The 25,325-nt window shown below is 44.3% G+C and overlaps 1 protein-coding gene across 9 annotated transcripts in view; it reads right to left on the bottom strand.

Annotated features, from left to right (window-relative positions):
* ADAM22 (ADAM metallopeptidase domain 22) overlaps positions 1-25,325 on the bottom strand; it is a 462,480-nt gene that overhangs the window by 240,234 nt on the left and 196,921 nt on the right. For all 9 annotated transcript variants that reach the window (XM_077490871.1, XM_077490878.1, XM_077490879.1 and 6 more), the window contains exon 6: positions 14,147-14,210. In XM_077490871.1, the coding sequence (XP_077346997.1) occupies positions 14,147-14,210 (64 nt within the window). The remainder of the gene's footprint in view (positions 1-14,146; positions 14,211-25,325) is intronic.

The following is a 25,325-nucleotide window of genomic DNA, read 5'->3' as shown; positions in this document are numbered from 1 at the left end:
AAAAAAAAAAAAAATGACATTGGTGTCACTGTGACTGGGGGGCAGGGGTAATTGGGGGGGTGATCGGGGGGTAAAGGGGGGGTGTGAGTGTGCCTGGCATGTTCTACTGTGTGTGGGATGTGTTGGTGCAACTCACTGATCCGCTCTCCTCCGTGTCGGAACGAAAAATACCGACACGGAGGAGAGAATACATCACTTCCTCTCCTGTGTTTACATTACAGGAGAGGAAGTGATGTCACCGGGGATTTCCATTCGTCGGGAGCGATCGCGAGGGGGTGGCCATGAATGAATGGCCGTCCCCTCGTCCGGGATCGCTCCCGAACGAAAACCGACCGCCGCAGGCACCGGGCGGGGGCCCGATCGGGCCCCCGACCCGCGGGAGGCAAATCACGTACATATACGTGCTTATGCCTGCCCGTGCCATTCTGCCGACGTACATCGGCGTTAGGCGGTCGGCAAGTGGTTAATAGGCCCTATAATGTGCATTGATGCATCGAAAACAGACTATGTGCATCAACACGTTGCACGGAGATGAAATGGCACCAAATAAAACAATTGTTAACCCTTGTGCAGACGTTGAAGGGCATTAACTATTTGCCCACCGGGCCAATTCTGACACTTTTCTCTCCTACATAAAAAAATCATATTTTTTTCTTTTTCATACATCAGGGGACACAGTCAGGCTAATATTACATGCTGGGTTATACTTCATCTCCAGGTTAATGGACACTGGTAGACCAAAAGTCTTTAGACCGGAAGTGATCCCCTATATAACCCTTCCCATACATGAAGTACTTCAGTTTTTTTTTTTTTTTACCAGTGTCTGCAAGGTGGATGGCACGGTTGTTTGTTTGAGCTCTCTGAGCTCCAGGTCTCTAGTTCCACAAACAGTTCTTAAATGAATCAGAGGATTGAACGATTGGATCCATTTGACACAGGGTCTATATGCTTAGATAAAGGGTGCCCGAGCCTCGCAAAGACTCAAAATCCTGCAAGGTTTTGCCTGTAATGTGGCCTCCGGGTGCTGGACACTGGGAAGTCGAATCCTGGACACCACAGCGCTAAGGCATTACTGCAAGGTGCTGTACAGGTCCAAGGGAGTGGACCCTAAACATTAAAAGGGTACCCAGTCCTTGAAGGTCCTCAAGTGACGGGAACCCGCTGTGAAGTTTGGGCTCTTAGTTTCTATGCTGCCCTGCACCTGGCCCGGTAAGTGAAACCCCTTTATTGTGGGGTGTCCCAGTGATTGTAACAATCATTCAAGCTAGCTAGAGGCTGAACACCTGTGTGCAGTGACCATACGGGTAAGGTATGGGCTAGCTGTGGGTGTTTGCAAAGTGTACCCACCCCCACTGGGCTTCGCCACACATGCACCGTTGCCTTTATTTGGGCCTATGAAGATTTGCATCAACCGTGAATATAGTCACGCCAGTTCCCTGGGACCACGTGCGTGCGTACGCACCAAATGTTCCGGCACACAGCCAGCTTATTTAAGCTGTGTATGCCAAGCATGGGTGCTTCCAGAAGGCAACTGTGGGACACAGAGCAGGCTCTGAACCAGGCATTTGCAGCGGTTCATTTCTCCATAGCCGGGTCACGTGAGTTACCAGGCGTTCCTTGGAAGGCTAAAGGTGCTTGGCCGGATTGTTGCATAGGGGCTTGGTGAGCCCTATTAAAGGGTCTCCTGTTCAGAGGTGTGTTAATACTACAACCAGGTAGTCTCTTTTGGTGGCTAGTAAATGTATTCAAAAAAAGAGGAGTGGGACTAACGCTACAGGAAAGGGTACATCTATGTCGTCAGTAGTTCCTGATGAACCTAGTCATATCCCTAGTCTACAGTCAACGCTGCTGCTTCACCCTTTATCACCAAGAATGAACTGTCCTCAGCCCTAGCTGGGTTTTTACCTTGTAAAAAGTTATTGGCAGGTTTCACCTTTCATGGGGGAATGTTTATTTGGTGATCATTTGGACAAATATATCCAAAAGATTTCCGGAGGGAAGCGTTCCTGTGAAGAAAAGCACCAGGCGTCCCTTGATTAAAACCACAGGGACTGCTTCCTCAAATGTCTCAGCGCTATGGCAGTTCCGCCGGCAACATGGCGCTAGGACCAGGGGCAAGCTGTAAGGCCAGGGCCAGAAAAAGCCCTGGGTCCAAAATTCTTCTAAACCCAGCACCAAGCCCCTTTTGAGGGGATGCCCCCACTCCATCGGGTGGGGGGGGGGGGGCTGCTGCATTTTGTGGCATTTGGAGAACAACAATTCAGGATGAATGGGTCACCTCAACTATACGGTTACAAGCTAGAGTTGAGGGGGGTTCCCCCTCATAGGTTTTTAAGATCCAGCGTTCCCTTGGATCCTCCAAAAAGATTCTTATTGCTTCGGGCACTACATCATTTAGTGCATCAAGGAGTGATTGTAGAGGTTCCTGTATCCGAAAGGGGCACAGGGTTTTACTCAAACCTGTTTACGGTTCAGAAACCAAATGGGGACACAAGGCCCATTTTGGGCCAAAGATCCCTGAACAAGTATCTACTGATACATTCCTTTTAGATGGAGTCTGTCCACTCAGTAGTAGCCTCACGCCAGATGGGAGGCTTTCTAGCCTCCATCGATACAAAAGATGCGTATTTACACATACCTATCTTTCAGCCTCATCAGAGGTTCCTACGATTTGCAGAGAAACATCATTTTCAGTTTGCGGCTCTACCCTTCGGACTTGCTACAGCTCTCCGGGTGTTCTCAAAGGTCCTTGCACCAGTCTAAATGCCCCAAGGGATCCTGGTGCTCGGGTATCTGGACGACAGAACAGATCCTGCCCATCAACGTCCTGGAATTACGGGCAGTATGTCTGACCCTGCAGTCCTGGACAGTGGAGCTTCAGGACTGCCTTATCGGGGTTAAGTCCGACAAGGCCACTGCAGTGGCCTATATAAACCACCAAGGCGGTACCAGGAGTCGTTCAGCTCTGAAGGAGGTGAACCACATACTAGCCTGAGCAGAGGGACATGTGCCGATTCTATTGGCAGTCCATATCCCGGGAGTAGAGAACTGGAATGCAGATTATCTCAGCCGCCAGCAGATCTGCCTGGGGGAATGGTCCCTACACCCGGGGGTGTTCCAGGAAATCTGCCAACGTTTGGGGAATGGCTAGAGTTCAACCTACTGGCATCCAGGTTCCACAAGCTACAGCAGTTTGTGTCCCGAACAAGAGATGCTCTGGTAGTTCCATGGAGCCAGTACTCCCTGGTTTATGCTTTCCCTCCAATCCATCTCTTTCCACATTTGTTGCTCAGGATTCGGAGAGAAAGGGGGTTCCAGTCATTCTGGTGGCACCAGCTGGGCTTAGGAAAGCCCTGGTTTCTGGAGATTGTGAGACTGACAATAGAAGGGCCATGGACACTTCTACGTCTCAAGGTCCTAATATTCCACCCCCATTTACAGACTCTAAATTTGACGGCATGGCTATTTAAGCCTGGGTGTTAAAGGACCGTGGCATCTTGGGACCAGTGGTGTCTACCCTAGTGAATGCTAGAAAAGCTGTCACTGGAAGACTTTTTTTTTTTAATATTGGTTGGTGTGGAGCATCCTCGGAAACAAGTGATTGGGAGGATTCTCTCTTTTCTACAGTCAGCTGTGGAATTCAGATTGGCTTTGAGTACAATCAAAGGTCAAATTTTGTCCCTATCCAGTATTCTTCCAAAGGCATTTAGCCTCCCATTCACTGGTCCGAATCTTTATGCAGGGTCCAACTCGCTTGCTTCCCTCCAATAGGTCACCTATGTGTCCTTGGGACTTGAACTTAATGCTGTCAGTGTTACAGAAACAACCATTTCAACCTGTCAAGGAAATTCCATTAGACTTGCTGTCATGCAAGCTAGCCTTCCTGATGGCCATTGCCTTGGCTAGAAGGGTGTCGGAGTTGGCGGCCCTTTTGTGCAGGGAACCATACTTGATCCTTCAATACGACAGGATTATGTTATGACCTGTTCCATCATTTTTGACAAAAGTGGTGTCAGCCTTTCATTTAAATCGGGACATTATTTTGCCTTCTTTTTTTTTCTCTGAGCCTTGTTCGGTGGAAGAGAGACGACTGCATTCCTTGGACGTTGTCCGGGCAGTCAAAGTTTATTTGTCTAGATCTGCAGAGATCTGAGGATCAGACTCCTTTTTTTGTTTTACCAAAAGGACCCAAGAAGGAGCAGGCGGCTTCCATTGCCAATTGGGTCCGTCAATTGATCACTCAGGCCTACGGTCTGAAACCTAAAGCTCCTCCTTTTTAGGGTGAGAGCTCATTCTACCAGGGGCGTAGAAACCTCCTGGGCTTTTCGCCATCCGGTATCTGTGGCTCAGATTTGTAAGGCTGCTACCTGGTCTTCAGGTCATACGTTCACAAAATGTTATCAAGTGGATGTTCGAGCTGCCGAGGATTCGGCTTTCAGCCGTAGTGTAATGCGGGTTGCCATATAAGGTCTGATGGCTATTGTTTGGCAGAGTGTCTCCCTCCCTTCAAGGCTATTGCTCTGGGACCAGCAGGTAATGAATATTAGCTTAACTCTGTCTCCCATTATGTATGAACAAGAAAATAGGATTTTGTTCGTCATACTTGTAAAATCCCTTTCTTTGACATCATGAGACACAGAAATTTCTCCCCTCTTTTTGAGGATTCAGTGCTTGCTACAAAACTGAAGTACTTCCTGTATGGGAGGGGTAATATAGGGGATCACTTCCTGTCTAAAGACCTTTGGTCTACTAGTGTCCATTCACCTGTATATGAAGTATAACCCAGCAGGTAATGAATATTAGCCTAATGCTGCGTACACAGGACCGGACTTTTCGACAGACTTGGTCCGGCAGACAATCCAACGGACTGTGCAGCTGAGGTCCACTGGACTTTCAAACGAACGGACTGGGCCACACACGACCACTCCAAAAGTCCACCGGATTCGAACGTCATGACGTAGAATAAGGAAGTTCATAGCCAGTAGCTGCCCTAGCGTCGGTTTTAGTCCGTCGGACTAGCACACAGACTAACTGATTGTCCGCTAAAAAGCCGGCGGACAATTTTGAAGTCTTATTTCTAGGTCCGCCGGACTTTTGGGAAGAAAAAGTCTGCTGGAGCCCACACACGATCGAATTGTCCGACGGACTCTAGTCCGCTAGAAAGTCAGATCGTGTGTATACGGCATAACTCTGTCCCATGATGTACTCAGCAAAATTTTTTTTTTTTATGAAATTACTCAGAACCCCCAAACATTATATATTTTTCCAGCAGAAATCCTAGGGAATAAAATGGTGGTCGTTGCAACTTTTTATCTCGCATGGTATTTGCGCAGCTATTTTTCAAACCTTTTGTGCATTAAAACAAAACAATAACGTTAGCCCAATGTTTTCACATAATGTGAAAGCTGATGTTACGCTGAGTAAATCAATACCCAACATGTCAAGCCTTAAAATTGTGCACACTCGTGGAATGGCGTCAAACTTCGGTACTTAAAAATCCCCATAGGCGACACTTTTTTTTTTTTTTTTTTTAAAGTTACCTGTTTAGAGCTACAGAGGAGGTCTAGTGCTAGAATTATTGATCCCGCTCTAACGTTCATGGCGAAACCTTACGTGTGGTTTAAACACCTTTTACATATATTGGCGCAACCTACATATATGTTTGCTTCTGTGGCCTGGGGCACTTTAAAAAATTTTATTTTTCCATTTTGACGCTTTCTTTTGACATTATTTTTTCTGATCACCTTTATTCCTATTACAAGGAAAGTAAACATCCCTTGTAATAGGAATATGGCATGACAGGTCCTCTTTACAGCGAGATGTGTGGTCTGTAAATCCCCAGATCTCACCTCTAGGCTGGGAAGCCTGAAATAAGAGAAAAAAAACAACTCTCGGCTTCCCAGCCGAGGTGGCATTTTTTTCATATGCAGAGCCGGGTGTGACATCCTAACATTGCGCCTGGCCCCCAACAGGTCATAGAGACTTCCGGGGGCCATCTGCCCCGCAGGATTCTCTATGGTAAACTTCCGCTGCTGGCAGAGTCATTCTCTGGCTCGCTGATTGCGTCCCCTCTCGTCGCCTGTAAGAACAATCAAGCGGCTGAACAGCCACTATGATTGTTCTTACGGTGCAGGGAATCGCCAGCTAGGAAAAAATAATATCTGAATGATGTCTAACTGCAGCCATCATTCAGATATCACCACTCAAACTTTGCGACATCATATGACGGTGTGCGGGTGGCAAGCGGTTAAAGCTAGGTTTACATCCATGTGGTTGATGCGGTTTTCCGACGCATTTTTGAACATGCGTTTTGCATCTTTTTTTTTTTTTTCCTCCTTAACGAACAGTGAATAGCAGGTTGTTAGAGAGTGGGCGGCCGCTGAAGCATTAACCGATGACTCGTCAGCTGATTGTAAACCAAAAAATGAAGCCATTAAAAGTGTTTAAAGCAGAGGGCCACCCTCAAAAAAAATAAAAGAAAACATCAAAATGTTCCTGAAAATCTTTTTTTTTTTTTTTAAACTTGCCAGAAATGGCTGTTGCTAGGCAGATTGTCCTAATCTGCCACTTTCTACAACGCGGTGATCTTCAGTCTTCTCCTCCCCACATTGTCGTCTGGGGAATGTGGCGTGCTGTGCGTGTCCCAGAGCACAGCCGGCTATTCACAAAGCACTGCACAACTCGCGCATGCACAGTACAAATTGGGCAGTGAAGCCGCAAGGCTCCACTGCCTGTTTCCCTTAGTACAAATGGCAGGGCCGGGACCCGAGAGACGGGTCGTCCTTAGGCGGCTGACATCGCGGGAATCCTGGACAGGTAAGTGTGCTTATTAAAAGTCAGCAGCTACAGTGTTTTGTAGCTGCTGACTTTTAAAAAAAAATTTCAGCTGGCCCACTGCTTTAAAGAAAAAAGGGCCTCGTCCCCACAACCCTGGCCAATGGTTGTGGGGGGTCTGTGGGTGGGGGACTTATCAGAATCTGGAAGCCCCTCTAATATGAATGAGTAGTGTCAAAAATGAATAAAAGCACACATTGTTTTTGAAAATTCCCCTGCTCTTGCTTTTCTTTAATAATGTCTCCCGAAGTAAATCCAGCGTCAATCACGATGAATGTTGATGAACCCCCCCCCCCAAAAAAAGTGGTCTGCACTCGAAGGCTCCCACTTTCATCCAGCAGTTCTTAACCCAGGGATGGGACCACCCGATGATGTAACTGAGTGACCCCGCCCTCTTGGGACATCAACCCAACATGTCCCAGTCGATGACATCGCAAGGGAGAGTGGTCACCCACTTATGTCATCAGGTGGCCCCGTCCCTTACTTATTTAAAAACTATCAGACAGGCGCCTTCGGGTGCAGACCTTTTTTGGCGGGATGGGGGGGGTTTCAGCGGCATTCATCGTGATTGATACTGGATTTACTACGGGGGACATTGTTTTTGGGGGGCTTTTTTTTGTTTTTTTTTTTGTTTTTTGTTTTTTTAATCCAACAAAATTTTATTAAGTTTGTACAGGTACATTACAAGCATATTCACTTAGCATTCAGTGTTGCATCACAGTAGACATACATTTTAGATAGCCTTTTGGAGTTCAGTGCAATTTATTCAAACACAAAATGGTTTACTATGTACCAATCACCATTAGCGTCACTTTATTCCCTTTATCGTTTCACCTCTCACAATCCTCACCCAAGATTTATTCCAAACAGTCTATCCACTATCAAGTCCTCCAGGGCTAGTCCTGGTATATTTAGCCACATTGCCCATAGTGTCTCAAACTTGTGTGTGTGCTACCTCTATGTTGGTAAATTAATTTTTCCATACATAGTGTCTTTCCAATATTTTCAATCCATTCTTTCATGGTCAGAGGAGCCTCGGATCTCCAATGCAGCATAATTAGTTTCCTTGCCTGGAATAAGACTCTATGCAAAGCCTCTCTGCAGTGTTCTTCCCACTCGTATTCCTCCAAAGCACCCAAGAGGCACGCTCTCGAGTCCTGTGGGAGGGATATTTTAAATACTAGGTTACTAAATACTTAACCGTGTTCACCACATTAGCCCAGTATGTATGTAGTTTGGGGCAATGCCATAGCATGTGGATGAGACTACCATGTTCTCTTTTACACCTAGTGGATATGGGGTCAAGCTGCGGGTTCGTCAAGTGAAGCCTGTGAGGGGTGTAGTACGTCCTGAGCAGGATATACAACTGTGTCAGCCTTTGAGATACATTTAATGAGCATTTACCCACTGCCTGGAGTACTTCCTCCCATTGTTGCCCATCTAGCTGTCCAGCATCAGCCACCCACTTTTCCCTAACCTTCAGAGGATGCCGCCCCATCACGGACTGCAAGAGGATAGCATAGCACTGAGATATAAATCCTCTGGATGAGGCGGCATCCTCCAAGAGGCTGAACACAGGGGTCGGGGACAATCGCCAATCTGAGGAGCGACTTTGTGCTGCCACAGCATGACTCAGTTGTATATATTGAAAGTACATTGATGACGGAAGACCATAGGTTTCCTTTGAATCCTCAAATGGGCGCAGTACCCCGTTACGGAATATGTGTTTGAGGTGTTTGATTCCGTATCTCCTCTAGCTATTCCCCTCTTGTAGCTTGGCCAATTCTGTGTATGTGTCATTCCACCAAATAGGGCTGTACTCAGTGTAACCGTCTGCATTTTGAATATATTTGGATTTATTCCATACTTTTTGAATTAAATTGAGGGTAGGGTATTTCTTGTGAGGTTTGGCGAAGGCCAATGCCTCCAATGCCATTGGAATGGGGCCCCTATGTACCTTGTGCATTAATAGTTTTTGTGAGGAGCTTTGCGGCCTATGCTCCGCCCCCCCCCCGCTGACGGAAACATACCAATAAGGTGCTGCAGCTGAGCCGCCAAGTAGTAGATCCAAGGGTTTGGTAACGCCAAGCCCCCGCTATCTTAAGGCCTTTGAAAATGTTCTAGTTTAATCCTAGGATTTTTATCTTTCCATATAAAACTGCAGAAAATAGTGTTTATGGTGCGGAATGTCTTCAGTGGGATGATCATGGGAGTGTTGTGAATAAAGTAAAATAGTTGCGGCATAAGGATCATCTTAATTAAGTTCACCCTACCCGCAACTGAGAGGAAGAGTGATTTCCACGTTTTAGCCTTATCCCGAAACATCAGTAGTAAGGGGGGGGGGGGGCGATGTTTAATTGCAAAAAGTCCCTAGGTTTGGCTGTAATTTGGATTCCCAGGTATTTAAAGGACGTGGCCACAGGTATAGGGCAAGCAGAATTGATTATCTGTGTATCGTCCCCATCTAACAGGAGAAGGGCAGATTTTGACCAACTGATAAGTAAGCCTGAGAATTCCCCAAATCTGGAAATGGTCAACATGGCTTCCTTAAGGGAGGTATCCGTATCTCCTAGCAGAAGTAACGTGTCATCTGCGTAGAGCATGACCCTTTCCTGCACGCCACCGTAGCGGAAGCCTGCAACATTTTGGTTTGCCCTGATGCCTATAGCCAGTGGCTCTATTGCTAATGCGAAGAGGAGGGGGGACAGTGGACAGCCCTGTCTCGTTCCCCCTCCTCAACACGAAGCTCCGAGAAAGGGAGCCAAAGCTCTCAATGGCTGCTGGTGGTTGGTTATATAGGAGTTTAACCCAGGAGATGTAATTCGGGCCAAAGCCAAATTTCCACAGAATTGACCATAGGTTATTCCAGTCTATACTGTCAAACCCCTTGGTGGTGTCCAAGGACAGCAGTGCCCTACTACCCATGCTATCTGCCTGTGATTGGATATTGAGGAATAGCCTCCTCAAATTGACTGCTGTATTTATTGGGCATGAAGCCGGCTTGGTCATCACGCACAATAGATGTAATCACCCCATTCAATCTAATTTCCAATGCTTTTGCTAATAGTTTCACATCACTTTGGAGCAGAAAAATTGGGCGGTATGCCCCTGGGTCTACTGGGTCCTTACCCAGTTTAAGTAGTAGGACTATGTTTGCTTTGGACATGGAGAGGGGAAGGGCCTCTCTCACTCTAGCTTTGTTGAAGACATGTAGTAACTGTGGTATCAGTAGTTCTGAATAGTGTTTGTCGACTTCTATGGGTAGTCCATCCTCCCCTGGGGCCTTATAGTTGGGAAAGGTCCCCGCTGCTGTCTGTAGTTCTTCCACTGTAAGTGGGGCCTCCAGTAGCGCACGCTGACTCTCAGACAATTCAGGGAAAGTAATTTGGCTCAGGTATAGATCCAAGTCCTCTTGGGTGTATGCTGTGCCAGGTTTGTACAGGGTCTCATAAAAACCAGTTAGCTCCTGCATAATTAGTTCTGGCTGGCTCACTAAGTTGCCCGCTTGGGACCTGATAGGTCCTATAGCAGGCGAGCGTTGGTGGGAGTTTGCAATCCATGCCAAAAGGCGGACGGTTTTCTCACCCTCCTCATAGAACGCCTGTTTTGTAAAAAACCTCTTTTCTTCCGAGGAGGACAGCAGATGCTGATAGGCGTCCTGTGCCGCCTGCCATGTCTCCCTGGCCGAATCGGAGGGGCTGTCAATGTTGCTTGCTCCAATGCTTGAGCCTGTGTTTCTACCTCCTTCAGTAAGGCTGTGGATTCATGTTTCACCTTATTCATTTCAACAATCAATAGACCCCCTTAAGTACTCCTTAAAGGCATCCCATTGCATTATCCCAGAACCATCCTGGTCCTGGGTGGCAAAGAACTCGCACGCGCTCCCCACTATCCCCGAATGTGAGCAGAATAGCTTTGGCTTTCGGTGGGGGGGGGCTTTTTTTTTTAGTAAAGAATGATCAAAAACTGTCTTATTTTTTTGACGTTTTTTTTGGTGAATAAGCAGGGGCATTTTACCCCTACTTATTCACATAGGAAGGGGGGAGGGTGTCAGGATCTGCATATGTGTGAACATAGCCTTAAATGTATAGGGGAGAATATAACCTGATACTTTCACAAAACATTTTCTTTTGCCACTAATAATAAAGCACAGGTATTTGCTTGTTTAAAGCCTAACTTCGTTTCTGCAAAGACATAGGCCTGTTGACTATGGGCAGGTTTACCGCCTCAAATTGTTTGCGATGTGGTCATCCTGGGGCCCACTTAATCTGGTCCTGTCCGTCAATGTACCTTACTGGTCACAAGTAGTAAATTTACTGACTAAACGTCTCTCCACGCCAGTAGCACTTACACCAGAATTATGTCTTCTTGGGTTGCTAGATAAAGAACAATGGCCTAGGGCGGCACACCGGGACGTATTTGCATGAGACAGGTTTTAGCCTAAAAGCAAATTGCCATTAAATGGATGCAACCATCCCCTCCATCTATTCCCCAATGGCTTTATGACCTTAATCAAATATTACCTTACATGAAAGTCCTCTATGAACATAGGAAGTGCCCTTGGAAATATACACGTGTGGTGTAATTCTAACCCCACTATCGCCAATAACTGCTACATGTATGATGTTTGAAAATATGCGTGTAGGAGACTAGCTCTATCAAGTAAAATGCTCTTTATATGCTCATTCTGTTTTTGTATCTCTGGACTGAGACAAGGCTTGTTTAGTTATTAGTTTCTGGTTATATTGTATTTCAGTAAATGTACAAACCTCCATTTAACTACATTTTGTACTGAGATGCTTAAAGGAGAAGTATGGGGTTCTGTTTTTTTTTGGGGGGGGGGGGGGGTTTCCAGAAGGTGACGGCCCAGGCATGTGGGTGGATCCTGACTTCAATGTCGCAATCTTGCCCCAGCCTGGACCGGGTCTGTGAATGAACTGCACTCCTGTGATCCACAGAAGTACAACCAAACAAGTTTTGTCTGTACTTCGCCTTTGATTCTGTATCTTGACTTCTTTTACAATAAAATGTATAAAAAGCCTAACTTCATCTAAATGTTTTTATTGTTTTGGATGAATGTGGAAAGATTTTCAAGCTTATTAATAACACGGAGGAACCCTTGAAATAATGTTTAGCTCTCAGGGAACGCCAGTTAATAATTACTATATCTACAGCTCAGAAATCATTAGCATGAACATTAAGCTGACATATAACGCATTATTAAAACAATATGGAACCATGCATGTTTATTTTCAGTTGTAAAAATTAAATAAGCAGTAATTTGGCCAGAAATGGAATTCAGTTTTCATGGTGGTCAGTTGGGAAGGGCATCTAACGTTGGAGGTCAGTGAAGTGCATTCTTGCCTCGGGGGGTCAGTGAAGTAGGGCCTTGTAGATTGTTAGTCATTGGAAGAAGGTACCCATTACAGTGATATTCAGTGGGAAAAATGTTCCTGAATTGATGGTCAGTAAGCTGGGGCCTTACATTGGAAGTTAGTGTAGAAGGGCCCCCTGTAGAATGATGGCCACTGATAGAATGGCCCTCGAAACTGATGGTACGAATGCCCATTACATTGTGGATTGAAGTGTCCCACTACATTGAAAGTAACACCTATGTCACTCCAGAACACACACATTTTATTGCAGACCTCCAAGGGCTCATTCACATTCCATTAATCTTAGCTGATCAATGCAGGCTAAACCCAAGGACACAGCAAGTACGATCACTATCTATGTGCCCAGTTCACACCAAAGACATCCTTTTTTTTCCCTTTGCAGTTCAGTGCACAGAAACACTATACAGCATGCATCAAAACACACTGCTGTTGCACACAAATTGTGCGGTGGCAAGGCCCAAAGACAGCCAGCTAATTGAGAACAAAGCACTCCATCTAGTGGCTAATCTACACATTTCTGTATTTAATACAAAACAAAAATGAAAGAGCAGCAATGTAAAAGTTACACAAAAAATAGTTTTAAAGTAAATAAGTGTGCACCATGTCATACTTTCAATGTAAAGCCAAATGCCAATGATACAGTTAAATACAGGGTGACCCTACTATGCGGATGGTCACAAGAAGATGAAAGGCCCAGTAAAAAGGGGGAGTCCATGGCTGTTGCATTGCTGAAGGAGGGAATTCACAATTCAAGTGTGCCAAAGGGTGCAAAAAAACTCATCATTCTTGCACATTATGGCAAAAGCTCTTGGGGACCCCAACATACCTGGCCAGTTTATTTCTGCTTTTATGTGTGTAGCACCGGCTCCTGATGAGCATGCACTATATGTTTTTGAAAATGAATATACCTGAAACCACAGTTGGGTTTTAGAGCGAATTTTGCTAAATTAGGGTTTTAATACCAGTCTGGCTGGATTGCATTGAGTTCTCCTTGGTCGCAGGTGTCGCTGTCACCACCGGCAAGTGGTAGAACGCAGTTTAGCTGGGTGTATTGAGTGCCACGTTTTCTCAGAACCAGCCCAGTGGGAGTGTTCTCCTGCTGTGCACTCTGGGAGGTGGTATTTAAGGTGCTGAGATCAAGTGCTTCAGGGTTCCGGTTCAGAAGATTTTTCTGTCTGTTGGGTCCTGGTCCTCCTGACCAGCCCTCATGGCCCTCCTGGCCTGGGGTGCGGATCCATGCAATTCCAAGTCTTGGGGCTGGATAGCCCGAGGCGAAGTAACTGCAGGGACAGGCCTGACTGGATATCGAGGCCTGAGGATTCAAAGGCGGTCTGGTGCCGTCTCATCTAAGGAGGGGCCCAACAACTGGAAAAGCATCCAGGGGAAGACTCTTCAGGAGAAGGCCATGCACCAGGCTGGTTTCTCTGAAGGAGCCTGGAGGCTCAGTTGAAGGACACTTCATGGATCTACACTCATACGGTATCGCCAGACCAGCTGAGAGATACTGGGTACCGTATGACAGTTTTCTAAATTTGACTATGTCCCTTGGTTATGCTCAAGTCTGTGGCAGAGACTTTTCTCAAGTATTTCACATTCAAGTCTGTGGCAGAGACTTTTCTTTACTTAACACCCTACCGGCTGCTAGGCCTGGTGAGAGGAGGTCTATCCGGAGGTTGTAAGAATCCAGCTATGGTCGAGCTGGAGGTCAAGAAGGTAACGGTAAGCCCAATAAAACCAGCAGCTCCTTCGGGGGTCAGTGCTACATGTGGTTCACAGTAATGGTGCAAAAAGGCATCCTGGGAAGAAAAGTTTTCTTCCCGCCTGCAGCAGCCTTAGGCCTGAAGGGTGTGGATTTCACTAGTAATGAAGTGTGAAGCTCATCTATAGATTAAAAAAAGAAATTGCTTAAGACTTACGTTTGGGTTGTAGTTCTCTCCAGGCTCGATGAGATACGTGTGATTCCCATCGCAGAACATCCCGCTGTGGGGAGAAGAAAATAGAAAGGATCCTTATTGATATACCATCTGAAGACATAGTTACATAGCTAATGTGGTTGAAAAAAGACACAAGTCCATCTAGTTCAATCAACATATAAAAAAAAGAAAAACGAACACACAAATAGAAAACCTCCATATATATAATCCTATACGCAGAGTTGTTCCAGAGGAAGGCAACCCCCCCAAAGTTATTATTATACAGCATTATACAATACACAATTATTATTAAATGCACTTTTTTTTTTTTTTTTTTTTTTTTTTTGCAAAAGGTGGACCCTAAAGTGGAAATAAAGTATTTTCTTAACAAAGTGCTAAAGGGCTGCTTTCTGTATTGCAAGAGAGACTGCCCCATTTTCATGTATTTTGTATGTATTTTATTGAATGATATAAGATTATCAGTTTTCTGGAGTATATTGACATCTAGTGGTGCTTTTGTGACACTGCAACTCCTGTTTAGTGCCACTTAGTTTAGTCCTAACTGAACTCTCACCACTTTTTTTCATATTCCCTCAACCAGTGTTAGTTATTTCCAGAGACAGGTCTAAGAAAAGTCATTGTCTTACACTCCAAAAGACTGAGAAATAAGCCTCTGAAATTAGCTGAAGTAAAATTGCATTGGATTCAGCTTCTGTGTCTTATTGAAGAGTAAAGCCTCGTACACATGATTGGGTTGTTGGCCAACAGAGCGTCAGACTTTTGTCTGAAGGGCGTGTGCCGGAAACTTGTCTTGCATACAAACGGCACACAATTGTCGGCCAACAAACGCGAATGTAGTGATGTACTACGAGGAATTTCAGCTCTTGAGTGCCACCCTTTGGGCTCCTTCTGCTAATGTCGTGTTTTGTGAGAATTGGTTCCGAGCATGCGTGTTTGTACTTTGGACTTTTGTGTGAAGGACTTGTGTACACACGGTACAAAAATCTGACAACAGACCATTGTCTGCTGAAAATTTACTAGCATGTCATCCAACATTTGTTGGCGGAAAGTTGGACAACACTTGTCTAATTGACCGCACTAACGGTCAGATTTTAGGACGACAGTCTGTCATCACACAATTCCCTGGCGATAATCTGATAGTGTGTATGAGGCTTTAGGATGCCTGTGGATGGTGCCGAGTCAGTAGGTGACCATTTTATCCGAACAGACTGGGTCTAAGGAGATATGTCCATGCATAAAAAAGCATTTGAAACAGGACACTGTGTAATTCTCTTTTTATCTATAGATGTAAAGTCTCAGTACAATTCTTTGCCGGGGGAAGTAACTTTTATGCACATGTGCAGGATTTACATCAGCCAGGCCAATCAAATAGTTAGAGAACCGGAAGGAACACCAGGAGTAGATGGAAGCACTGGTTTGTTGTGTTCGGAACTGATATTCGGACAAATTATTTGAATTTCAGAATTACAATAGTAATGAATTTAAATGAATCTGAAATAATGAAAGTAAATTTGAACTGAATTTGAATCAAACTTGAAAACAAGAATAGAATAAAATAGAACAGAATATAAAATAAAGGAATAGAATAGAGTAAAACAGAACAGAATAGACAATAAAAGAATATAAAAATTTATAGATTAGAAAAAGCAATAGAATAAAATAAAATAGAATATAACTGTCTTTCAAAATTTGAATAGAATAAATTTGAATAGATTAAAATAGAAAAGAAAATAATAAATAGAATAAGCGAATGGAACGATATTCTAAAATTTGAAACTTGAATAGAATACATTTGAATAGGATAGAAAAAAACAATAGAATAGAATAAATTTTGAATGCCGATTAAAATTTTCCGAATTTGATCCAATTGATTTCAATTCAACCGAATTTGGAATATTCAAATCGAATTAAAATATAATATGAATAAACAAAATTAATCTAGTTCCAAAAAACAAAATTGTTTAAATAACTAATTGAAACAATTTTTTTGTTCTGCACATCTACTGGTGACGAGGAGACTGCTGACATCGCAGCTCTGGAGGGGCTTGAGAAAGAAGCTGGGTTGCTCTGAAACGTGTAGCCACACCCCTCCGCTGCTGTCCCTCCCAGCCTGAGACCTCCATGCGCTCCAAGGTGGTTCCGGAGCTTTGGGGGTTCTTTGTTCCAGAGTCCATCTACCTAGCCAGTGGCTGTTCCCATACGTACGCACCACGGGATTCACAACCGAACGGCATGTTGGAGAGTTGTGCTTTTTATTCATTTTATACAAATTTTCTTTAAAAATTAAAAAAAAGTACAGGCAGTAACAACTATGGGGGACATCAATAAAGTCACAGCTCTTGCTTCGGTTATTATGCTGCAGTTTACTAATCTGTCGCACAAATGAAGCAGATTTATCCTAATGTTGCACTTGAAGTGATAAATGTGTCATATCACTTAGCACTCTTTGTTTTCCCAGATCAGAAAGTGTGGAAGATTCGCCATCCTGTCTTGTTATGCAAAAGGCAGATTTGTCAATTAGTCACAATTTGACAAAAAAAAAAAAAAAACAGCTCTCAGAAAAGCATTTAGGAAGTCATTTTCAGATAATTGTGCCTGTTTAAAAAAAATGGTCCAAATCACTTTTAAATTGTTAATAGATTGTTGCATGAATTCTGTCGCAATCTAGTTTATAACACTTTTGACAAATGTGGCAAACTTTTGGAGATATTTTAAAACAAGAAGTGGCCTGGCATTAGGGTTGCCACCTGTCCAGGATTCACCTGGACAGTCTGGGTTTTGAATCATGTGTCCGGGTTTCAGTCCACCTGAAAACCGGACATATTATTCAAACAGGAATGTGACACGGAACAGGGCTTGACAGGCGGGTGAAGGGGCACTATGTGCGCCACATTACTATTCTATTTGGAGTGCCCAAAGGTGTCCCAGGTCTGTTACACACCTATAGTGCATACAAAACAAAATGCTACTGTTTGCCGCTCAAGTGTTTGGGTTTGGTTTGAAGAAAAAGTGGCAACCCTACCTGGCATTATCAAACATTCAGCCACCTAAATGATTTACACATTTGCATGGTACGATTTTTTAAGAAATAGAGCATAAACGTGTTCATATATCACCCTCTATGTTCCTAAAATTACAATTGCATTCAAATAAACTACCAGCAGAGGGCAGTATTGCACCTATTAATGTGCAGGGCCTGGTATGGTGTATGTCTTATGTTAATTGCTGTAGCAAAGAAATGGACTTTAAAGGGTTGTAAAGGTACTTTTTTATTTTATTTTAATGCATTCTATGCATTAAGGTGAAAAAACATCCGATAACGCCAGCCCCTCCAGCCCCCCCGTTTTGCTTACCTGACCCCTTGAAACTCCTGCGCTCGCCCCAGACATCCTCTTCGCCGCTCAGCCTGGCCGTTGATTGGTTACAGTGGATAGATTGAAAGCAGCGCAGCCATTGGCTCGCACTGCTGTCAATCACATCCAGTGACGTGGTGCGCCCGGGGGGAAGTGATACAGTGAGCGGCTATGGCCGCCGGCTGTATCACAGGAGCATGGCCGCAAGCACTCCTCACCATGAAGTCCTTGCGGGGAGGGGGAGCCGAGAAAGCCGCCGAGGGACCCCAGAAGACCAGGTTCGAGCTGCACAGTGGAGGTAAGTACCGTATTTATCGGCGTATAACACGCGCCGGCGTATAACACGCACCCCAAGTTTAGGAGGGAATTTTAAGGAAAAAAACTTTTAGGAGGGAAATTTAAGGAAAAACAACTTACATTTAAATGCCCATCAATGCAGCCTTATCAGTGTCCATCTGAAGCCTCGTCAGTGTCATTTGCAGCCTTGTCATGCAGCCTGTCCTCATTGCAGCCTTGTCATGCAGCCTGTCCTCATTGCAGCCTTGTCATGCAGCCTGTCCTCATTGCAGCCTTGTCATGCAGCCTGTCCTCATTGCAGCCTTGTCATGCAGCCTGTCCTCATTGCAGCCTTGTCATGCAGCCTGTCCATCATGCAGCCTTGTCATGCAGCCTGTCCGTCATGCAGCGTTGTGCATCGTTGTCAGCTTTTATTTTAAAAAATGGCGCCACTGAGATGTCCTGTGTATCTCGGCGGCTCCCGGCAGTTCTCGGCCGCCTTTGGCCGTACTGGGCAGCTTTCGGCCGTACTCTGTGGCTTTCGGCCGCTCTTGGCCCTTCTCTGCGGTTTTTGGCCGCCGAGAAGGGCTGAAAGCCGCCGAGAACGGCCGTAGGCAGCCAAAGCCGCCCAGAGCCCAAAAAATCGCGCAGAAATCGTGGAGGATTGACGTATAACGCACACCCGTGATTTTCCCTTGATTTTAAGGGGGAAAAAGTGTGTGTTATACGCTGGTAAATACGGTATAACATGTTTGTTATTTAAAAAAAAAATAATAATTAAAAATCCTGTACAATCCCTTTAATGTGCACAGGACATTTTTAAAACCTCTCCTGGGTGATTTAACTTGACAGATAGTAACCCACGTTTAAAACGTCCATTTTACCATGTTTTTATGCTGCGTTTAGAAGCTTTTTTTTTTTTTTTTTAATAGCCAAAAATGAAAAACACCTGTAAACGAAACATGGCCAAACGCGAGTTACTGTGTTCAGCCACGCTTGGCGTTTGACACATCGGAAACTTCACATCTGAACAAATTTTTTGGCCTATAAATACAACTGCCTAAAAACGACAATGAACAAACCTGTGTACATGAACACATAAGATAACATTGGATGAGTTCAGGGGCAGCTGAAAAAAGCAGCCAACTGCCTCTCAACGTCCGTTTATCAGAGCAGTGGACATGAGGCCTTAAAACGACCAATGTGCATAATTCCCATGTTGAAGTAAATCTGAACACTTCAAATAGAAACCTCTAGAGAGTCTAGTGCCTGTACTGGATCTACTCCAGAAACCCATGCCGACATAGATCAACTTCCATGGTAACTAGAACTCGCCCAAACCTTCCTACCTCTTGTATTTCACTACAGTGGCTTGCGAGTAACATGAGTAACGCGGTTTACGAGTGTTTCACAATACAAGCTTTTTTTTTTTTTAAATCCTGACTCGCTTTGCAAGCATTGTCTCGCAAGACAAGCAGGATTCAAGCCACTGGGGTGTGCAGTACCGCATTTGGCCAGAGGTGTGATGCACGGAGACGGTTCCCAAGTGTCTCCAAGCCTCTCCGAGTAGTCTCCGAGTGTCTCTGGCACCCCCACACCTCTGGCCACATGCGGTACTGCATAGACAAGCAGTGGCTGTGGAACGGATTATCTGAGTTTCCATTATTTCCTATGGGGAATCTCACTTTGATATACGAGTGCTTTGGATTAAATATATATTGATATATGAGTGCTTTGGATTACAAGCATTCTTCTGGAACAAATTATAAATGTAATCCAAGGTATTTGGTTTACTGTCTCTATTAACCAATAAAAGGAGCAAGTGGAGGCCAGTAGCTGGGTCAGAGCAAGTGACTACAAGTGATTATTCCTCACTTCCTGTTCCGGTGACATGTGGATAAAGAATGAAGGGGTATAGGTATCACCAAGACAGGAAAATTGCAGTAAAAACTCCACAGAGGTCCTAATCCTCATTGAGTCCCCATTGAAGAGACTTCCCATAAATTCCTGCCCCTATGACACCCTGTCATCAGTTCAAGAAGTGAACGGAAATCTCTGCAATGGGAAGGCAGACAGCTATAAAAACAAAAAAAACAAACCTTTACCACTCCTTTAAAAAAATGTTTTGGCCTATGATGGGTAAGGGCTTTAAAACCACAAGATTAGGGTAAGTCCTGTTTCACACACAGGTTTCAGCTTGTATAAGAGCAGTGGGAATGGCAAGCTTTTACAAAGCATTTGCAGAGCTTTCCACAAGATTTTAAAGTACCATACAGCTCCAGACTGTAAACGTTGAATAGGAGTGCTTATTGTCACTTTAGCTGCTAGCAGTGTTCAGCACCGCTTAAAGCTTGTTGAAAGTCTGCTGAAGCATGCTAGCAGCTTGTTTAAAGTGACAATAAGCACTCCTATTAAGATCTGTGTATAACATTTTCCCAAACGGGAGCAGAAGGGAGCTTTAAAGGCTTACAGAAAATTGCTTAAAGTTTTCCAAAAGCATTCCAGAAACTTGCTGAACGTTTCATAAAAGCTTGCTGTTCATACTACTACTATAGAATCTGAAGCCCGCGTGACAGGCCTTTGGGTTGCCACTCGTCCCATATGACACAGGATCATCCTGGATTTCTAACATGCTACATCCCGTATTAATTCAATATGAGACACATTTTGTCCCATATTTTCATGCACATCTTTTAGCAGGGGTCTCCTAGACACCAAAGATGGTTCTGCCTGTAGCAACCAGGGGCATTGCCAGCACCAGGCACCCAGGGCACATCCTAATGCTGTGACATGTCACCACTGCAGCAGCCATATTTTTTCCCACCAATAATGCCTGTCAATGAATTCAGGTAAGATTCCCCCTAGGGTCCTCCTCGAGTCTGACATGTCACATAACACAACATGAGGATAAAGATTTGTACTGGTAGAAGTGATTTTTCAGGGGGAGAAGACTTGTGCTGGGAGAGGGTATTTGTGAAGGGGGTGGGAGTGGAGGGGGGAATTGTTACTGGATAGAGATTTTTTGTGCTTAGGAGGTGAGTGTGCAGATTAGAGCTGAATTATTTTTTTTATGAGGGGGAGGGGAAGTTATCCTGAGAGGGGAAAGTAGGGGAGTTAATTCTTGAAAGAGGGATTTTGCACTCTCCAGCCCCCTGAACCCTATGCATTACATACGCCTGACAACTGCACCCTATACATTATTAACTCCTGACACCTGCACTCTATGCATTATATGCCCCTTACCCCTGCACTCTATGCATTACATACTCCTGATCCTTGCACTCTATACATTACCTACTCCTGGCACTTGCACTCTATGCATTATATACTCCTGACAACTGCACTTTATGCATTATATACGCATGACACCTGCATTCTGTGCATTACACTACCCTTACTCCTGCACTCTATGCATTACATCTGACCCCTGCGTTCAATGTGTTACGTACTCCTTACCCCTGCACTTGGTACGTTACATACTCCTGACCATTCCTGATTCCTGCACACATCCTTGACCCCATGCTCTTACATTTCGCACTCATAACTTCTGCACTCTGTGAATAACACATATCTGACATTCCCACTAATGCACTACACACTACTTACCCATTCACATGTTGCAATATACAATGGATCTGGAAAGTATTAACAGCGCTTCACTTTTTCCACATTGTTATGTTACAGCCATATTCCAAAGTGGATTAAATTAATTATTTTACTCAAAATTCTACAAACAATATCCCATAATGCCAAAATTTAAAGAAGTTTGTTTAAAATCTTTGTAAATGTATTTAAAATAAAAATAAAAAAAATCCCATGTACAGAAGGATTCACAGCCTTTGCTCAATACTTTGTTGAAGCACCTTTGCCACCAATTACAGCCTCAAGTCTTTTTGAGTATGATGCTACAAGCTTGGCACACCTATTTTCTGGGCAGTTTCTCCCATTCTTCTTTGCAGGACCTCTCAAGCTGCATCAGGTTGGATGGGGAGTGTCGGTGCACAGCCATTTTCAGATCTCTCCAGAGATGCTCAAGTCTGGGCTCGTCTGGGCTCTGGCTGGGCCACTCAAGGACATTCACAGAGTTGTCCCGTAGCCACTCCTTTGTTATCTTGGCTGTGTGCTTAGGGTTGTTGTCCTGTTGGAAGATGAACCTTCGCCCCAGTCTGCGGTCCATAGCGCTCTGGAGCAACTTGTCATCAAGGATGTCTCTGTACATTGCTGCATTCATCTTTCCCTCAATCCTGTCTAGTCTCCCAGTTCCTGCTGCTGAAAAACATCCCCACAGCATGATGCTGCCACCACCATGCTTCATTGTATGGATGGTATTGGTCAGGTGATGAGCGGTGCCTGGTTTCCTCCAGACATGACGCTTGCCATTCAGGCCAAAGAGTTCAATCTTTGTTTCATCAGACCAGAGAATTTTGTTTCTCATGGTCTGAGAGTCCTTCAGGTGCCTTTTGGCAAACTCCAGGTGGACTGTTGTGTGCCTTTTACTGAGGAGTTGCTTCCGTCTGACCACTCTACCATACAGGCCTGATTGGTGGAGTGCTGCAGAGATGGTTGTTCTTCTGGAAAGTTCTCCTCTCTCCCAAGAGAAATGCTGGAGCTCTGTCAGAGTGACCATCGGGTTTTGGTCACCTCCCTGACTAAGGCCCTTCTCCCACAATCACTCAGTTTGGCCGGACGCTCTAGGAAGAGTCCTGGTGGTTCCAAACTTCTTCCATTTAAGGACGATGGAGGCCACTGTGCTCATTGGGACCTTCAATGCTGCAGACATTTTTCTGTACACTTCCCCAGATCTGTGCCTCCATACAATCCTGTCTCGGAGGTCTACAGACAATTCAATGGACCTCATGGTTTGGTTTGTGCTCTGACATGCACTGTTAAGTGTGGGGTCTTATATAGACAGGTGTGTGCCTTTCCAAATCATGTCCAATCAGCTGAATTTACCACAGGAGGACTCCAATCAAATTTTGGAAACATCTCAAGGATGATCAGTGAAAACAGGAGGCACCTGAGCTCAATTTTGAGTGTCATGGCAAAGGCTGTAAATACTTACGTACATGGGATTTTTTTAGTTTTTTATTTTTAATAAATTTGCAAAGATTTCGAACAAACTTCTTTCACATTGTCACCATGGGGTATTATTTGTAGAATTTTGAGAAAAGTAATACATTTAATCCATTTTGCAATAAGGCTGTAAAATAACAAAATGTGTAAAAAGTGAAGTGCTGTGAATACTTTGCGGATGCATTGTAAACTACAGACCTGTGCACATGGCGTTTACACATCTCTGTGCATCATTTACTTCTAAACCTGGCAGTCAGTGCACACCCCTGACCTCTGCACTCTCTGCATTTATAGACTCTTGCACCATATTGTTCATTACATACTTCCAAAAGTGTAAACTATGGGGTTTGCACTACAAGTGCACTTGGAACTGCAGTCGTTGTAGATATGAGAAGATCAGAAATGAGGGGAAGCTCTGCTGATTTTATCATCCAATCATGTACAAGCTGTTTTTTTTTTTTGGTTTGTTTTTCCTTGCATGTCCCCCTCAGATCTATAGCAACTGCACTTGCAAGTGGACTTGCAGTGCAAAGTGGATTTGCCTTTAGTAAATAAACCACTATGTGTAAATATGACCTAGGCTTTAATTGTGGCGTGATTACCTTAATCACTTCACAATTAAAAGAGAAGTATAGGGACTTTATTTTATTATTATTTTTTAATCATACTTACCGTACCTAGGTGGATGTAGGATCGGTCCAATGCTGCATCTGTACCCCGCTTGTTCTAACACTGAGAACCGAGCAATCAAACACCACTGATCGCTCGGTTCTCACAGCTCTCTGTTCTGCTTTGGCTGTACTTCTCCTCTAAAGTCTATGGTTACTTCATTTCACACTTGACCTTATTTTACAAATCAGTGCTACCACATTTGTGCGCCCTATTTCTCTCTAGGAAATCTATTATAAAACATCAGATGAAAAATAAAGAATAAAAAACATAACACAAGAAAAGAGATAAACAGCACGTTTACTAACAGTCTAAAGGATATTTTCCTTCACTTGCTTGAGCAAGGGGAAATGAGGGCTGCACATTAAAGGACAAAGAGTCGTAAGCAGGTGTCAGGGAAGAGATTCTACTTTCCAGCACCTTACCCAAATATTCATTTTGGCTGCACCAAACTTTACCTACCACTAGATGGCAGTATTAGCATAACAAACAGAAGCAGTGGTTTAATGAACTGTATAGAATTGTTACATAACATCATGACAGTTTAGAATTGTTATACTACACTTTCAGCTGAACCCTTTTGTGGCTCTTGGCATTTTACGGCACCTAATCAGAAATGTGGATATCAGCAGCTACAGGTAGAAAATAATGTTGGATGCCCTTTAAAAGCCAATTCACTATATTTAATTGCGGTCAATTGTGCGTTCCCGCAACACACATATGTATGTGTTGATGCAATGTGGTGTCATTCATTCTAAAAAGCACCCCGATGAAACTTGCAGATGAACATGCAGTGCAGTTGAATTTTGTTGCCATGCACTGCACTGCCAAAACTGGTAACTGCACCTTCTTTGGTGCCTTGTCTTGCATTTGGCAGCCCAGTAAAATGAATTGGACTGCCTTACACAACGCACGTTATTGCATGGCACAAGTACGTGTTATGATAATGCACTGAAGTGATATGAATGAACCCTAACAAAAACTCCAGGAAGCATTTTATTTTAGATCTGGGAGAACACTGGTATTTAGGGGCAGGGCCGTGCATAAGGGGGACCACCAATCCTCCTGTACAGGCACAGGCTTCTATCTCCTGTTGGGTTTCAGATGCTGCAGAGCGAGCCATGCACTGGGATCAGTTCCAGGAATTGCCAACCCCCCAGCCACCCCAATCACCCTCCCTGTGCACCATACATTTCCCCCTGTTGTGCAGGCCACCATGTGTGCCCCCCGACCCCCCACCCCATCAATGCTGCCAGGCTTCCCTACTCTCCTTCCCACCAGCAGCTGCAAGTACACAATAGGATACTTCAAGATGATGAGTGGGGGAAGGGTCCGGTAAATATGTAATATTTACCAGCCCCTTTCTATTCCTGAATGAACCCAATGATTGACTGGTACTGATTACTCATTGTGTTCATTCATAGCTGAAGCATTGTATGTATCGGGCCCTGTGTCAGGTTGTCTGCATGGGGCCCTGTCGGGTGTTTAGGTGTTTCTTAAGTGGCTGTAAACCTAGTTACATCACTTTGTATCTCTATAGTGGTTGTAAACCTAGTTACACCACTTATATCTCTATAGTGGTTGTAAACCTAGTTACACCACTTGTATCTCTATAGTGGTTGTAAACCTAGTTACACCGCTTGTATCTCTACAGTGGTTGTAAACCTACTTACACCACTTGTATCTCTATAGTGGTTGTAAACCTACTTACACCACTTGTATCTCTATAATAAAGCTCATGTGTAGGTACTGGAAATATCTCCTGGACATGAAGAATATTTACCATATAC

This window comes from Lithobates pipiens, unplaced genomic scaffold (assembly GCF_037356315.1).
Source record: "Lithobates pipiens isolate NorthernLeopardFrog02 unplaced genomic scaffold, aLitPip1_a1.2 Scaffold_19, whole genome shotgun sequence".
Taxonomy (NCBI): domain Eukaryota; kingdom Metazoa; phylum Chordata; class Amphibia; order Anura; family Ranidae; genus Lithobates; species Lithobates pipiens.
This window is presented reverse-complemented; position numbering and strand designations above follow the sequence as displayed.